General features: G+C 53.7%; 1 protein-coding gene across 3 annotated transcripts in view; it reads left to right on the top strand.

Annotated features, from left to right (window-relative positions):
* Nucleotides 1-18,008, top strand: part of SDK1 (sidekick cell adhesion molecule 1) — a 451,634-nt gene that overhangs the window by 266,823 nt on the left and 166,803 nt on the right. For all 3 annotated transcript variants that reach the window (XM_064478731.1, XM_064478730.1, XM_064478729.1), the window contains exon 13: nucleotides 2,911-3,047. In XM_064478731.1, the coding sequence (XP_064334801.1) occupies nucleotides 2,911-3,047 (137 nt within the window). The remainder of the gene's footprint in view (nucleotides 1-2,910; nucleotides 3,048-18,008) is intronic.

Below are 18,008 nucleotides of genomic sequence, written 5' to 3'. Positions count from 1 at the left end.
GGAAGTCCTCACGGAGGAGAGAACTGGACGCTGAGCTGGGTGTTCTGATGCAGGGACCTGCAGTCCGCGAGCCTCTCCTGGGAGCACACTGGGAGCTGGGAGTCGTCAGCGTTGTGGCCGGGATGTTCTATGCTCTCAGGAGAGCCCCTGGCGTGGGGATGGGGCTGACGAGTGGGGCTTGGGGGGAGCGGCACGACTCCTGACAATGTGGAGGGTCCCAAGTGCACCCCGGAGGCAGCAGGCAGGGAGGGTGTCAGGGTGGTCAGGGCCCTGGGAGGCTGGACTATGGATGGAGCAGGGGGGTTGGTGGTGTGGGTGCTTCTGGGGGACAGCACGTAGGATTCGTGACTCACTGGACACGTGTGTGTGTAAGGGTGGACAGCGGCTGGGAGTGGAGGGTCTGGAGGGCAGCCACTGACTGGAAGGAAGGGCGGGCAGGTAAACACATGAGTGGTGGGAGGACTGACCCACGACTCGTCAACCCCCAGAGGTAATCCTCTGAAATGTCCCGTCCGACTTGCTTCCTGCCCCTGTGAGATGCCACTTAGGACCTCCCCGGGCCTTCTCTGCTTCACACAGGTCTTTTTGGGCTGTGTGGTCCTGCCTCTGCTCCCAAGGCCTCGGGCCACACGCGCATCTCTCCTCCTGACTTGGCAGGGGGACGGCGGTGGCCATCAGGGAGGCTCTTTGAACACCGGCAGTGCCAACATGTAGCACGTGGCCCCGAGCACCAGCCAGCCCTGTCAGCCTCCGAAGTCCACGCTCCTCAGGTCAGAAAATCTTCCCCGCCAGGGCAAGTCTCCACAGTGCAGTTCTGACGCTGACTGGCTGGAGTTAGCACAGACCCCGCAGGAGAAGGGACTGTCCCCAACTAGACTGTCCGCACTTCACACACCAGCCACGTGCTCCCGGCCCCCCGGGTCCCTAACGGACTCGCTGATGTTTGGGTCTCCCACTGCCCCCATTTCAGCAAGTCCCTGGAACAACTCAGTCCAGTGCTCGCTTACGACATCGGTCTTATCATAAAGGGTAAGAACCAGGGCCAGACAAGTGAAGAGGCGCCCAGGGCCTGGTCTGGGAGGGCCCCAGGCACGAGGCCTCCACGTCTTCCAGGTGCGTCGCCCTCCCGGACACACGTGTCTGATCTCCACCCAGGAAGCTCCGCTCAGCTTGGCGTCCAGCTTTTACTGGGGCTTCATTCCACGGCCGTGCTGGACTGAACCATTGGCATGTGATTGACCTCGGGCTCCGGCCCGCACCCCTCCACTTCCCAGGAGATCCCAAAGTCGGGCTGACATCCCCGGCCCAGAGTCCAGCCCTCTCATCGCAGGGTTGGCTTGTCCAGCGCGGATACCCGCTCCCGGCACTATGTAGGCCCCCCGCCCCCGGGTATCCTTTAGCTCGGACTCGGCCCCTGAGGGGCCACCGTGAATAGCAGACGCACTTCTGTCACTCAGGACAAAGGCCAAACTTGTCTTATTTGGATAAGTTTTTCCTCATTTATCCTTAGTTTGTTTTCAGGTAGGACTGTTTCAGCAACTGTGGTTTGGCTGCAGAACAAACAAGTTCCAGCAGAAAACGGGGCTTGTGGAAAAGACGGTTTCGTTCCTGGCGTTTCCCTGTATCGGCGTCCGCTGGACATCTGAGGGAGGTCCCATTATTGGAGAACTCAAGTAGAAACAGCAGCTCCTTTTCAGACTTAAAACTGAATTCACAATTAAAGAGAAAACAAGACAGCAGTTCAGGCTCCAGTTTATTCTTCATGGTACTGATTTAAAGTCGCTGTCTACCTTAGGAATACGAGTTTGTTTTTAAATGGCATGCATGGGTTAGAGAGAGCTGTGTTTCTCAGGTAGCTGCAGCACGTAACTGCTTAATAAATTTCAAAGAGTAATGAGTACATTTTTTAAATTAAAAATATCAAGTCTAATTACGGCTTTTTGTGCTGACCTCCGTGCGCCAGCAGGGATTGGTGTCCGAGAGAGACCAAGAGCCAGTAAGTAGGCGAAGCGGGTCGCAGTGGGCATCCCCCTTCCCAGCACTCCTCGTGGGGGTAGAAGCCGTTCCTAACGGCCGGAAAACAGGGTCCTGCTCCCGGATCGCGGGACGTGAAGGTTAAGTACGGGGCTGGGCAGCTCGCGGTTGCACGCCCCTCGGTGGTAGAAACCAGGCAGCTGGACTTCGAAGTTTCATCCCCAGTGAAGCCCTGCGAGGGCCTTTCCTGTTAGTAACTTCCGTGCAGAACTTATTTGCCTTGATTGTGTCCCCATTTCGTCGCCTTGCTGGTGGGTGATGTACTGTTCTCCACGGGAGTCCAGTTAGGGCTCTCCCCACATTTCCCTTTCAGGGCTTCTCCCAAACCTGCTCTCTCCAGCAGAAGACAGCCTGACCGCAGAGCCACACGCTCGCAGCCGTGAGGCGGCCCTGTCGTCCAGGAGCGCGTGTGGGCACGGTGGCCGGCGACGCCCAATGGCTAGTGGCGGAAACTTACACCGTGAATCACAGCGCCCCCGACCTGTCCCTGTCCCTGTTCCAGGGCGTGCTGCACTCCCACGAGCAGCCTCTAGCCGTAAAAACAAATTGTTGGCCAAGTTTTCTACATTAAATTATACGCTGTATAAAATCAGCACTCCCCACCCATTCCAGTGAGAGGCATCGTTTGTGTAGTCCCTACCAGAGGGATTAAATCAAATTACGTTTGGAAATTGTTCTTTAAAACATTGTGAACAGTGAAAGGTTTTTTTGTTGGGCAGGGGAGTAGTTAGTGTTTGTGTTCGGGGCATATTTGATGTTCTGCATTTTCCAAACATCGCACCCCAGGACTGTAGAGGATGGGCCGGGAGGCCAGCCAGCGATTCTGACGTGTGTGTTTTGTTTGTTTCTTTTTCTTTTTGTTCCTTTGTATCCAAGTGAACTGCCTCACTCCCCTCAGAACCTCCTGGCCAGCCTGAATTCCTCCCACAGCCGCACGGTGACGCTCTCCTGGGTCCGACCCTTTGATGGAAACAGCCCAGTTCTTTATTACATCGTGGAGCTGTCTGAAAACAGTAAGTAGCCAAGTTAAATGGTCACCGTGGACAGTTGTCAGATCTCTCTCTGCTCTCAATTTCCTTAACCTTTACTTCTGACTCAGACCCAGAACGACGAGGGAAATGTTAAGATGCTTCACGGAGTTTCAGATGAAAACCACGGCTCTGGCTTTGGAGAAATTAAAGGGCGGCGTGGGGGGCCTGGGCGGCGCAGCAGAAGGAGTGCGAGCGGGATCCGGGCCAAGGCCCCAGCGGCCGCGCACACAGGGTGCCGGGCTCAGCGTCGTCCCCCGAGCGAACTCGGAAGTGCGTTGCCTGGGCCTCCGCCGGGGCTGATCTGAGGGTCAACAGTGCAGTAATTAACCTCTCCTGGAGCTTGTCTCCAGCGCAGACACGGTGCCGAGTGATCAGTGGGCCCTTCTTCCCTCGCCGTCCTCAACCTCTCAGCAGCGGTCGCAGCATCCTTCATCCCAACACTCTTCTCCTTGGCGTCCCTCCAGCCCCACTGGCCAGCCCTCCCTCCTGTCCCCTGCTGCCCCTGGTCACTCCTCCCTGCTCTCCCAGGACCTCTTCCTAGGAAATCTCAGGAGTCCCTGTGATTTCAAGTGGCATCTTTTCCTGATCTTTGACATCTTTATCCGAACCTCTGGGATCACATGTGGAACCCAGCCACTTCTCTCCATCTGGTTGTGTCACAGACGCCTCCGACTCTAATTCTTCAAGGTGTGTCTTTGGGCTTTTTTAACCCTAACTCTGTTCTCGCCTCATCACTGCGGCCATTCTAATCTCGTCAGCACCCTGGGTGACTTCTGTGTCACTCAAGCCAGAAGCACAGGAACAGCCCCTCTCCTGACCCCATGCTGGGCCCTTCCTCTGCAGAGTCCTTCCCGGGGCCTCCCCCAGGGTGCAGCTGGCCAGACCACAGGTGTCTGGGCCCTCAGGACAGTCCAGCTCCCCGGGCCGGCAGCTCGCCTCATCCTGCCAGTGGTATGAGAAGTGGGTCCGGTTTCAGGACAGCTGGGAGTGGTGCTCCTGCAGTGTCCCCTCCACCCAGACCTGACTGCCCTGCTGGCCCTCACGGGCACTTGGCACTGCTCACGGCCCCGGCAGAGACACCAGGGCCCTGCCGCAGGTGCTCCCGAGCGCTGTACCTCTTCCTCTGGTCCGGGACTCCCTCAGCGAGTCTCCTGATTACCTCTCGTCATTCCCTTTCCTCTCACACGACAGACCCCGTGCTGGTCACCACGGGCTCAGACCACAGCCGGCACCGCGCCCTCATTTCGTAGCTGAGGAGACGGACGTGTGGGTGTAGGTCCCTGGTCCAAGGCCCCAGGAAGTCACCGGGGAGGATGGGGCTCTGCCGAGGTCACAGGAAATCACCGGGGAGGAGTGGGCTCCGCGTGGTGTCAGCACCTGGAGCCTGTGCTCCCCCTGATCACCAGGCTGCTGCAGAGATGTTTGGGGGGCAGACCCCCCCTCTTGTGATTTAGCAGCAGCTTTGGGGTAAATGTGGACCTAGGATGGCACTTGATTTCCGTCTCTGTGGGGATTAAAGGAAGCCACTCTGTGAACCTGCCTTTATTTGAATTGGGCACCCCACCCCACCCCCACCCCCAGCCGCGTCAATGTTCTTCTTCTGTGTCCTGGTTCCTAAATGTTCAGCCTTGACAACACTGGCTTCAGGTCTGAGCACATCTCGGGCCAAGGTGCGGGGCTGCAGGCCCTCACTCCCCTGCCACAGTCATCTCTGGGGGCCCATGTGGCCTCTTTCCTCAGGGAGGGGCAGGGGCATGAATGGAAATCAGCCAACACACACCTTGGCTGTAGCCCAGCGGCTCTGGTCAGAGACGGAGGGGTTGGCATTATTTACTGAAGGAACTTCTCCTGAGAAGGTAAGGTTTCCCTGAGGACGTCAGGGCCATGGGGCTCGTAAGAAAAACAGGACTTGACAGTAATGTGTACAGAGAGCAGGGCTCCTGCCATCAGGATTCCCACAGAGATGACCCCCACTGGGCGTCTGTCTCTTTGAGGGCAGGACTGTGTTTTGCTCATCTTGGGACCCTCAGCAGGTCCTCGGAGATGAGCAGGACCTGGCTCTCAGGTGGAGCCCCCTGGTGATGGACCCAAGTTATAGTCATAGACCATCCTTTCCCCGGTCACACAAAATAAGGCGTTGTTTCAAGCGCCACGCCAGCTGCTTTCTCAACCCACTCTGTGATCGGTTGGCTCTTTCAGTCAGACCTCTTGCCTAAATAAGAGACAGGTTTACGTCCAGCCATTCATTCCAGCCAGCCATCCGTTCATCCATCCATTCACCAAGTCCTGATGGTGTCTGCCCCCGCCAGGCACTCGGCTGGGTGCTGAGAGGTCCCTGCTGTGATGGCGGGGACCGGGTCAGGACCATGGACACATCCTGCCGCCGCTGCTCCCGAGGGAAACCTACAGGGTGCTGTGCGCAGGCAGGACCTGGAACCGAGGAACAGAGGGGAGACAGGCGAGGGTGAGCGTGACAGGAGACCTGGGCCAGTGGAGGACCAGCGGCAGCATCGACAGAGGCCGCTGAGGGGAAGCTCTGAGGCATGTCTAGACACAGCCGGCTTTCAAAGTGACTGCGGCTTGCTTGCGGGGCTGGGCCAGGACGCAGCTGGGGGTTGTGCAGTTGCCTGGGGACATCCTCCCTTGTGGTCGATGGCCCAGCTCACACACCGCTTTCCTCCATATCTCCGTGACCCACGGCCCCACCACATCCAGGCAAGATGGATGTTTCCCTGCCGAGGCTCCTCTACCAGGATATGTATTTCCCTGTGAGCATCAGTGTACTTGTAATAGTCACTGGTTTATGTGTGGGCCTTCCAGCGAGCCCAGGCCCTTCCGGGGGTGGGGAGGCATGAGCCAGGATCTTTGTCCTGTGGCAGCACAGCAAGGGCCTGGCACATCCTGGGTGTTTCCGTGGGTGAGCAGCATCCCTCTCACTGTGAAAGTGACCGAGGGCACCATCAGCCCCTCATCCGCCCCTGGTCTCCTGCTGGACCTGCCTGCAGCTGGCCAAGGCTCCAGCTTCTTTTCCTTGAGAGCTTCTGTGGAAGAATGTGGAAGAATCTTGAATGTTCTACACTGTTGTCACTGTTGCATCAAGTGTTATTTTCACATGAGGAATTTAAAGTGGCTGAGACGGTCGTCTCCTGGCCGGTCCTGACTGCAGTCGTGCAAATCCAAGCTGGGGCCTGGGCCCGATGAGCCCGGGCTGCTCCCCACCAATGAACTGTGTGTCTTCCTGTCGTGAAGATAGCAAGGCCAGCGCTGTCTTCCAGGCCAATGATCCGGTGTTTATTTTTACTAGGAACCAGTGCCTGTAAGAAGCAGCCAGACATGCTGGCTAATCATGGTCAGAGAGAACAGCCAGCAGAAGTACACTAACATGGAAATCGCATTTGGCCTCCTCTCCGTGCTGTGCAAGTGGCCGGTTCTAATAGCTCCATCCAGCGGTCCCTTCATCCAGCTACTTGGGGTCTTCTCTGCAGCCAGCACCTCCTGGCAGGCTGATTAGGACGCCGTTCCCTTGGGGACCGTGGGTCTGGCAGGGACCAAACTGGCTGGGGTAGTGGCAGAGGCAGGCGCTTTGCGGCACCTGTGCTCCCGACAACCCGAATGCCAGCCGCTACAGCAGGGCCCCGTCAGAGCGTCTATGGGGCAGAGCCCTGGAGCTTGTGCTGAGCATCTGTCCGTGCGCCTGACCGGGGTCGAGCCCTTCGTGGAGGGTGCATCTGGCCCTCTGCAGGCATCCTGAGTCCTCTCTGTGAAGCCAGCACTTCTCTTGTTCCAGGCGTCTCTGCAGTAAGCTAGAGAGGGTGACAGGGGCTTAAAGACCAGCCCAGGGCACAAACCTGCCGGGCTGAGAGCTCAGAGGGTCAGGCCGGGTGGGGCAAGGGGAGCCAAGGGCGTCCCTGTGTTGGGAGACAGCAGGGATTCTTGATGTCTTCACAGCAAGGACGCCTACACAGGCTGAGAGTTCTGTTGCATAGCAAAGGAATCTGGCCCACTCTCTAAAATGTTTGTTGACTTTGAGCAAGAATAACCTTTAAGATCATTATGATCGCAAAAGGGGGAGGACTGCCAGAGAACACTGGCGAGAGACCTGGAGGTGGACCGAAGCGCAGATCCCTGGGGTCTCAGCAGCCTCAGGGTTACCTGATCTTGGGGGGCCTGCACTTTTCACTGTTCTTGAGCTATTTCTGCAACTCTAGATGACAGAAAACTCGTAGTAAGGCAAATGATGCTTGTCCTCGGAAATGGAAGTAAGTCGTGTCCTGGTTGTAAGCGGTCTTTGCAGTCACTGGTTGCTGCTCTGTAGCTGTTGGCCGGCTTTGCATCTGCTTGTGGATTCACGCTAGCATTCCTGACAATCAATGCGTGTGTGTGGTTTGAATTCTCTTTTGACACACTGTAACATCTTACCGGTTCTTTCATGAATTAATGGCAAGTCAAGTCTTTGACATGTATTTATTTTATATTTGAATGAGAGTCATGATTTTACCTTTTCAAAAATCTTTCCTTTAACACAAGCGAATTGGTATCATATAGTGTTAGAAGCGCACATCCTCCTCTAATGCAGGTTTCCATGGTAACCCCGATATTTGGGAGAGGCCATCTCTGTGTCTCAAACTAGTTCTCAAACTGAGCCTTTCCTCCTTTCTATGAGTTTAACTAAGACGTTTTGCTGCTAAAGTAGAATGATCTTGGTCTTTTACCACTAAGAAAAGGTATGTCTTTTTCCCATTAATTTTTTAAAAATCTTAATACGTGACTCCTGGTAAGTACTCACAGCTAGCAAGCATACTTGTATGAAAAAATCGGAGTATTTCATCTTATTTAGTTCTGTTAGTTTTTAAGTATGAGTGTTCATAGTGGTGGTTTTGCATTAAACCTTATAATACATAAATTGAATTAAAGGAGAAAAACCCCTGGTAATTTTTTATGATTAAAGTTAGGTAAGCTCATTAATTTAAAAAATGTAGAAATTATTTAGAGCACCTAGAACAAAAATACTCCCTGCAGTCCGTCGTGTGGAAAGCCCGCCCCCCGGCGTGGTCCCTCTGCCCCACCGCCGTGGTCCGTCCGCCCCACCGCCGCCAGGACTCGGCTCCGTCGCGTAATCCTTCCGCCCTGTCAAGCCCCCCCCCCCGCTTCTGCCTTGGGGGAGAATCACCCCACCTGCCCACCTCCCGTTCACGCCAGCCCCTCGTCTCGCTGAAGCCGTGTCATCACCCTCCGAAGGACACACCACTTCGCAGCCCTCACCTGCGGGACGCCTCTGCCCCTCCTGCGCTCTCGTCACCCTCCCTCGGCTTGACTTCTGTCTCCCTCCCCATCCTCATCTCCCAGTTTTCTCACACCCCGTTTTCTGGCTCATCTGACTTCATTTCCAACCCCCCCTCCAAGTGTTGGTTCTCCTTCCTCGGGACACCGGGCTCCTCTCCCCACGGCGCCCGGGGCCCACCTCCCGCCGGGCTGCAGCCGCGTGCGTGTTTCCAGCCCGGTCCGCGGACTCCCGTGCTCACGTGCCCTCCGGCCCGCTCCACCCAGACGCCCGCGGCTTCCTCCGACTCCAGCTGTCGGAGTGGAGCTCAGCACCCGCTCCCCGAAGTTGCCCCTTTCCAGGTTGGAAACAGGTGCCCTCCCTGACTCCTCACCCTTCCCCGCCGCCACGAAGCCATCAGGACATCCGGGCGGCGTCACCTCGCACGTTTCCGGTCTCGCCCCTCGGCAGCCCCGGTCCCGACGGCTGCGCGCGGCACGCAGCCCCGCCCCTCCGGCCTGCCCAGTCCCGCCGTCCGCGGGCCGCCAGCGGGGCTCCCTGCGCGTGCGCGAGTGGCGCTCCGGCCTGAGCCCCTGCAGGGGCTCCGCAGAGCAGGGGCCCCGCGGGGCCGGGCAGGACCTCGAGCGCCCGCAGTCGCCTTTGGCCCCCACACGTGCTTGTGCTTCTAGCAGCCCGGAGACTAGCCCCAGCCACCTTCTAACCTGATGGCAGCCCCGATTCCCTCCTGTGCAGGAAGCCCCGCGCGTACAGAGTAGACGCCAGGCTTCTCAGCATGGTGCACAGCGCCGGTCATCATCTGACCGCCGCCTGCCGCTCCGGGTTTATCTCCAGACACACATGCTCTGCTTTCCATGCTTGAGCAGCAAGGCTCTGCTTGCAGTTCCCCGAGCGCCCAAAACTTCACTACTGCACCTCCGCTTGTGAGCCTGAGTCATCTCCCCCTTCCTGCCCTTCTGGCTTCTGTCAGCTGCTTTGTGGCATCCCCTGTGTGCACTGCCCCTAGTCTCCTTTGGGAGGCGCAGTCCCCATCCTCCTTCTTCTCCTCCTCCTCCTCCAGGAGGTGTTGTCCCCGGGCTCCTCCTCCAGGAGGCTTTGTGATCAGTCTCCTCCTCCAGGTTGCGCTGTCCCCAGGCTCCTGCTCCCACATTCCAGGCAGCAGGGCTGAACTACGCAGCAGGCAGAGCCGGCCCTTAGAGCACCAGCAAAGGCAGGACACCAAAACTAATTAAAATGTCCTGAAGGAGACTCATAATAATTTTTCCCCACCCCAAGTTTGCAAAGATATTTGTTCCCCTGTGTGTTCACTCAGAAATCTGTGGTTCTGAGCCCACGTTCGCGTCTTACCGCTATTTCACTTTGCGTTTCTTGGATCGCTGGTACTGCTGAGCACGTTCTTCCGAGCTGCTTGCTTTTTGCACCTCCTCTGCTGTGATCTGTCAGCTTCCCTTCCCCTTTGTTCCTATCAAGGCCTTAGGGGTTCTCCTGTCATTTGTGACAAGAAGTTTTTCAATTTGCTTTTTGCCCTTAATTTTTGTGTATTACTTTTTGGCACACACAAGTGTTTTGATTTTTATGTAGTAAATCTTCTGATACTTCCCTTTACAATTTCTTCCATCACTTTTATGCTGGGATATTTCAACACTATCAAGCATGAAACACATGCTTTTGTAAATTTTCATCTTGTTTGTAAAGTTTTACACATTTAACTCGAATTCATCTGGAATTTAGATGTATGTATTCTAACATACTTTTTTTTCCCAAATGACTCCATCCTCCCAGCACAGTTTGTTGAGTAATCCGTTTATTTATGGGTTTCCTTGTTCGTACACAAAGGCGACCTGCTTATGTGAAAGTTTGTGCGGTTTGTTTGGATCTGTTGATTCACCGTCTGTTTTTTTGCCGGCGTGATGGTATTTTGATGGCTTTTAGGAACTGATAAGGTCGTCCCCTCATCCTCTCAGAACTTTCATTAGTTCTTGTCACCTGTTTATTCTTCCAGAAAAAAAAAAAATGAAATCATTTTGTCAGGTTTTGAACATCATCACATGGACTTTGTAATCATGTTAAACCTGTAAGTTTGGTGAGAACTGACTTCTTGGTGAGTCTGCCTTCCGACCCAGAAAGCAAGATGCTCCTTCATCTCTTCCGCTGACTCGATACTGCTTAGTGAAGCTGCGGGGCCTTCTCCGTAGGCTCTGCGCTTGTTTGCAAGGTTGCCCTGAGATTCCGTCTCACTGCTGCTGTGGGTGGGAGTCTCTTTCCGTTTCGTCTTCTAAATTGTCATTTATTGTTGGACTGTAGGGCAGCTCTTGGTGTTTAGCTATTTGTTATCACTCTAAACATTTTTCAGTTGGTCCCTTTAGTTTTCAAGGCAGACAATCCTAGCGTCTCCAAGTAATAAACATCTGTGTCCTTTTGCTCTTATACCTTCCTCGGTTGGTGAGAATAATTTTTAAAAGTAATTGGCATCCACTTAAAAATGGAAAGTCTACTAGGATTTTATTGTTACATACGATCTTGATTTTTTTGTTGTTTATTGAGATATAATTTGCATATAATGAAATGCAAAGATCTTAGGTGAATTTTGACAAGTGTGTGTGTGTGTGTGTGTGTGTGTGTGTATATACATAGCATGTAGCTCACACCTGAAATAAGATACGAAACATTTTCAACATTTCAGGAAGTTCCCTGTGTCCCTCTCTGGTCTTGTCTTCCTCCTTCTCAGGCAGGCGCGCACCTTTCCAACTTCCGTCTCCAAAGATGGGTTTTGCCTGTTCTCCATCTTCATACAAGTGACACGATACTGATTTGAAGCAGCCTTTTCTCTTCATGTGATACGTTCCTCCCATTCCTGGTTCTTAGTATTTTTTAAATATATGTAGGGAAATTTCTTCTTTCTAAGCAAGTTATTTTTAAAATAACTAAGTATTATACCCTGCAACGTGTGCAGGCGAATCCGTTGTGTGAGTTCCTGCAGGTTCGCAGCTGTGACGTGTGCTCCTGAGGTCCTGCCGCTGGGCCGGCTTCCAAGCTGATGCTCTGAGAGACTTGGTCACTGTCATGACTTGAGGCTCCTGAGCCCTAAGTTTGAAATTCATGTCTTTTTCCTTAACTTAGAAAGAAACACCGTCTTCTGTAAGTTACTGCCGTACTTCTTCCTTTCTGAAGACGGGCTGGAAGAACTGTCAGGCTGGAGGCTCATTTCTGCATCCCGCTGTCACACTGTCACACTGTCAGAGAGACATCCGTGCAGGGGCGGCGCTGCTGCTGAACGCCTGCTTCTCCCGAGAGACTTTTAACTTCCTTTAGAAGCCCTGCTCTCCAGTGTGCCGCGTTGCTCCCTTAGTCACCAGCAGGCCCGGCGCAAACTCGGCGCTCAGCCGAGCTCCTGAGTCATGCCAGGTGTCAGGGCAGCTCTGTCTTCTTCTCCGTAATGATTTCAAGTTTATTTTTAATTTTTATTTCATCATCCAACTTTATGCATATTTTCCCTTTAGAAGGTCTTTAAGTCCTCTCTAAAAGTAGGAGATCTGACTTTCTGTTTACACACACACACACACACACACACACACACACAAAACGCCAGCCCGCAGTGCTGCCAGCAGAGGCCTGAGCGATGTCGCGGGAGGCAGAGCCTGGCGGGCTGACCTGCAGAGACCGAGCCGGCGGTGCTGTGTGCGCAGCTCTGGTCCTGGCCGGAGGTTCGGAGGCCGCGTGTGGGTCGAACCCACAGTCAGGAGGCCCAGCCCCTTGGATGCCAGCAGCTGAGCGTGTCGCAGCCTGTTCTTGGCTTCACTCTGGCACGTTCCTTAGCAGGGAATTTCATTTAGCTCCTGAATTCTCTGCTCTTTCGTTCTTAACTTTGAGGGCAGAACTTTATGCGTCGTGACTCTGCCCCTGCGGGCGTTCACCGTCCCTCTAGAGACGCACACGGCAGGGACGCCTTCCCAAAGTGCGGGTTTCAACCTGTGTTCTAAGTGTCTGCTTTTTGGGGTTTTGTCTCAGGCAGAAAATCCCCACCCACTTCCTGCTCCCCTCGGACGGTCTCTGAGTGCTCTGTGTCTCTGTCCCCCTCAGCCGTCCTCAGGGGAGGATGGCCCGTCCCTCCCATGACCTCAGTCTCATCCCCCAGGGTGGCCAAGAGTAGGTCTGAGCCACAGCATTCTTTCAAAGTTGTGCTTCAGTTCACGCACTTTTGGTGTGTGTAATGGCTCAGTGGGATCATGGACAACCTTGCGGTCTTCTTTCAAGAGTGCGGCCTCTTCTGAAAATGTTACGTCTGCCGGCTCAAGCTTGCCATCCTGCGGTGCCACGACAAGTTAGATGTTTCTCGTTCTTCTAATAATTTTTTTTCTCTCTAATCCTGCAGAATGATCTCATTTAACCTTTGCCAAACTAGCTATTATCTGTGCTTCTCTTTCAAGTTCAAGATGAGCTATGAATAAACCAGGGGAGACTGTTCCTGGGCTCCGAGTGTGCCGTCTCTGAGTCCTCACACCCAGCCCCGCGCGGGGACGGAGTCCAGGCCTCCCCCGCTGCCTCCCTCTGCGGAGGCTGAGGTGATTTACTGTCCAGGCTTGGAAACTCTGTGTCTCTGTTGACATGAGGACCATAATCCGCGGGTCCGTTAGTATGGAGAAGCAGACCTCATCCACTAAACTATTTTCAGTAACTCATTGAGCTGACACTGAAATGTAGGTCAGTCTCTGAGAAACTTGAAAATAATTGCACACAGTGCTTGAAAACCCACGAGGACAGTTGAAGAAGCAACTGGAGATTGGACCTGTGCTGGTTTCGTTTTGTTATTTTTTTCTCATGCTCTTTATTTTCCAGACTTTTGTTAATGGACGTGTATTACTTTTTGGTGGCGTGGAGATGGCTGACCTTGTCTATCCCTTCCGGGATTCAGTGCTTTTGGGGGGGGGGGGGTCCGGGTCCTGTACAGCCTATGTGCAATGTTGGAGCTCTTGTCAAGAAAAACGATTCAAAACTGAAAGGCGCCTGCCAGGGCCTTGGGCAGGGCCAGTGTAGATGCGAGCCCAGAGCCCACGGTCCCGTGGAGGGACCACGAGGACCACCCGAGGGCCACCACCAGGGCATTTGGTGACTGCTGTTTGCAGCCTGTGGGGGTTCCAGCCCTTTGCTTTCACTCCACCCCAAAGGCAGCAGGTCCCCAAACACTGAGAGGTCTAGTGAGCCAGGTTTGGGACAACCCGTCCTCCAGGGCTCCTGCATTGAGAAAGGTCACGGTGGCTCAGCTCCAGGCTCTCCGCACCCAGCTGGTGGGTGCCGGGTGTACCCAGGTGACCTCACACTCCACAACCCCGTTTGCCCCCGTGCAGGACACCCGGACTCCCCAGTGCGTGTTCCACAGCACACCCCTCTCCTCCGGTGCACACCACCCCATTAACAGACTGGCCTCTTCTCTCGCTGAACGCATCATCTGAGAACAGTTCAGGTTAACAGAGTAATTGTGGAGGTCAAGAGCGCCCCCACTCCACACGCTCAGCCCCCTGCTAACACCTTGCATCAGTGCGGTGCACTTGGCACAGCTCACGAACCAGCGTTGGCATGTGAGCCTCCCCTGAAGGCCGCTCTCTGTGCAGATGTCCTCAGCGTTTGGCACCCGTCTTTCCCTGGCCCGGGACTCCGCCGGCCCCACACTGCGCTCAGCTGGCTCATCTCCTCAGGCTCCTCTCGGCAGGACAGCTTCTCAGGCCTACCCCGGTTTCGATGACCTGGACGGTTTCTAGGCATGTCGATCGGGTATTTTGTAGGAAGTCGCCCAGCTGGGACTTGCCGGATGGTTTTCTCATAGTTGGACTGGAGGTATGGGGTGCGGGGAGGAAGACCACCGAGATCGAGTGCCCTTCGCATCCTAAGAAACCCAGAGCACTTACATCAGGGTCCACACAGCCTGCCCCGTGCAGGGAGGAGAGTCCTCGTGCATGTGACCTTGCTGGACGCTCGAAGCTGGGGTCCAAGAGCATAGCCCCCTCTGAATCATCTCATGAGCACGCCCCAGCCTTCCGGCCTGGACACTCATCACCTACAAGGAGTCAAAAGAACAAAGTCACTCTCATCCGGGAATTTCCACCAAGGTGGAAGGATCAGACCGGAATCTCTGCCTCCCTTTCTCACGTGTAAATCAGGTGCCTGTGGCAGTTAACGTGCACAGGTGGGTCGCTGGCGGTGCCTGGGGCGGGGCAGGTGCTTTCCTAGAACAAACTAGAACAAACACGTACTGAGTTTCCCCTGTGTGTCCGGCAGGCTTCTGGGTGCTGAGGGTCTAACAGGGAATAAAATGGGTTTGCTTGGAGTTTATCTCGTAGGTGGCTGTGTAAACAGGTAGCCGTGGTTATTACAATACTTGCAATATTTACATTGCAGGAGGGCACACTGTGCATATGGTTGTAGCCAAATCGGCAGTGGAATTAGAATTAGAAAAATGATAAATCTGCATCTTAATTTTCCACTTGCCTTACTCTCTAACCTGGGGAGTGGTTTTAATGAGAGAGTGTTCATTCTCATTCACATAAAAAAGCACAAGGTACAGAATCAGGGAAACCCCATTTTTTCAGCTACCAAATGTGCAGTTTCAGGCAGTGGTGATGCTCAGTGCTGGCAATGTCGCGACGGAAGTCACTTCCTGAAACCTGTTGGTTAGGAGAAGCACTCTGTATGCACAAGGGTACGGAGTGTGCATGTTTCAGTTTCAAAAACCGTTAACGTTTTACCATGTTTGTTTCATCAGTTCCCAACTTTTTTGCTAGAGTGTTTTAAAGGACATCTCAGATATTTAGTCCTTTTGTCCTTAAGTGATTCAGCAAGTAGCTCAAAAAAGGACATCACCCCTAACAAAACTAATGGGACCCTCAATATCGTTTCATACCCGGTCCACGTTTAAGTGTCTCTGATTTTTTTAAAGTCTTTTCACAGTTGATGTGCTTGAATCAGGATCCCAACAAGGTCCACCTGTTGTGACGGTGGTTCTGTCTCTTACGTCTCTTAATCGGCTTTCCGTGTTTGCAGCCTCCACCTCCCTCCGTCCCGAGCTCCTGCGGGGTACAGAGGCCGGGGCACCTGCCTGGAGAAGGCCCCAAGCCCGGGAGTGGTCTGCTTCCTTCCTCCTGCTGCCAGTCATCGGTGCCTGCATCTTCTTGATCCCCCAGAGACATTCAGCTTTTGGTTTTGTGTGTTTCTTGGAGAGTGTGTGTGTGTGTCTGTGTGTGCGAGTACTCCCCGGGTGTTGGGGTACCTGGCACCTCCTCTCTCCAGGGGACACTTGGGGCCCGGCTGCTCTGCTCTCAGTGGTATCAGCCCCACCCGGGAGTCCAGGCAGGCACGGCCTGCAGGACTTGGGCGAAGTCACTCAGGCTTCCTGCGTCTTGCTTTCTCAGTCTGTTAAAAGCAGAGGTAATACTGCCTCCCCAGGAGGACTCAGGTGAAAACGCTTCAGGGCTGCAAACGGCCGTTCGCATTGGGCGCTGATAATAGCAATGGTTCTTCTGTCAATGAAGAAAATTTTCTTTGAAAAGTATTTTCCTTCCTCAGGTACTTCTAATTGAGATAACGGTAATACTTTTTTTTTTATTATTATTATTGGAAAAAAGCTTCCAGTTCATTTGCGAAGATTGAAAACCACCAGCTTTTTAGCCCACAGGCAGAGTGGAGGTGAGATGAACGCCCCGTGGTTTCTGGGTGCTTGAAGCTATAAGAGATGAGTGGTGCTCGTCTGTGGAGCAGAGGTTTGTTTAATAGCCTGACTGGGGAAGACAGAAATTCCTCAGGCTTCCAGATCCCAGGGGCAAGGGGCATCCCTGAAGGGGAGGGAGTAACTATGGAAAGTTCTCTGGGCTGGTTTCCTTCATCAAAAGGCTCTCCCGCTCCAGCCCGAGACAAGCACCTTGCATTGAGCACTCTTTCGCTAGGACTGGGAGAAGGATCTTGTAAAGGGATTTTGCTTGTTCATTGTCAGGAACAGACTTGCTATTTAAACGTTCACAGTCCCCAGCAAGCTTGCAATTCCAAACCGTGTGAATGTGCAAATCCTTCCCAAACCGCTTTTTCCTGGGAGGGAGGTAGCTACACACCAGAGTGCCCATGAGATGGATCGATCATTTGTATTAGTTTTCAGTTTCATCTCTCTTCCTGCCAGATCTTTTATCTTCTAGATAAGAATCCTATAGTTGGAACCGGAGGACTCAGCAGGGCCCCAAGGTCCAGAGCAGATTAATAGGTCCTGTGGTCAAATCAGACTGGGCAGCAGATCCTACAGGCTTTCAGGAGCTGTTTACACTCCACGTGAACAAGTGGCCGAGAAACTGGGGATCACATGGGGCAGGGTCTGGGAGGGCCGAGGGGGCTTGGGGTTGGAAGGCTGCATCCGTCCATCCATCCATCCATCTGGGACGCTCTCTGCCCCCGCCCGTGCGATTAGTGGGCACATTCAGTGGGTTTGACCGCCGTCCTTTTGACCTTGTCTCTTCCTGAAATTGCTGTTGTTCTCTGTCTCCGACGGAGCAGGTGAGCTGCTCGCTTACAGACACTGAACTCTGCAGGAATAAGGAGATGGAAGATAAGTTTTACTGCGCACTGTGACAGTCAGGGACAGGTGGCGCTCTCGAATTAGCATAATCAGTGACGAAGAGTCAAAGGGAAGGTTTACAGAGGCGTGGGTGGAGGGCAACCAGGTAACCTGGTGTCACCCGGAGGTCACAGGGGCCCAGAGAGAGAGCACGCAGAGCTGCCCCCACCCTGGAGAAGAGCAGGAACCTTTGGGTGCAGAGCACAGATAGTCTGGGGCGTCGCCAGTGAGTGTGAAGGACCCCGCTCTGCCAGGCAGCCCCCCACGGCGCCGAGCGGGAGGGGAGGGTGGAGGTGGAGGCCGGGTGAAAGCAGGAACGTCAGGCCAGAGTGTCCGCGCATGACGTTGTGTGTAAATTCCACCATTTAGTTAGCGGAATTACAGCAAAGTACACATGATAAAACTCTCCGGCTCGGCCGCTTTCTCGTGTACGGTTCAGTGCGTGCACAGCATTGTTCAACCATCTCCAGAATTCCTTTCATCTTTCAAAAGGGAACCTTTGTCCTCTTTAAACAATACCTCCCCAGCCCTCCCTCCTCAGCCCCTGGCAACCACCATCTACATTCTGTCTCCATGAATTTGGGTCCTCCAGGTGCCTCATTCAAGTGGGATCACTTAATGTGGAATCACATAGTATCTGTCCTTCTGTGGCTGGCTTATTTCACTCAGTGTAATGTCCAGAAATTTCATTCATATTGGAGCAGGTGCCAGAATTTCTTTCCTTTTCAAGGCTGCATAATATTCCCTTGTGCGCACGGACCACATTTTGTTTACTCATTCATCTATCGCTGGATACTTGGGTTGAATCCAACTTTTGGCTCTTGTGAATAATAATACTGTTGTGAATGTGGGTGTAGCAGTAGCTCTTCCAGACCCTACTTTCAGTTCTTTGGGGTCTATATTTTGAAGTAGAATTGCTGGATCTTATGGGAATCCTATGTTTAACTTTTTGAGGAACCGCCATACTGTTTTCCATAGTGGCTGCACCATTTTCCACTCCCAGCAATGGTGTGCTAGAGTGCCAACTTCTCCACATCCTCACCCACATGTTATTTTCTGCTATTGTTGGCAGTAG

Source organism: Camelus dromedarius, chromosome 24 (genome assembly GCF_036321535.1).
Source record: "Camelus dromedarius isolate mCamDro1 chromosome 24, mCamDro1.pat, whole genome shotgun sequence".
In the NCBI taxonomy this organism is placed as follows: Eukaryota; Metazoa; Chordata; class Mammalia; order Artiodactyla; family Camelidae; genus Camelus; species Camelus dromedarius.
This window is presented reverse-complemented; position numbering and strand designations above follow the sequence as displayed.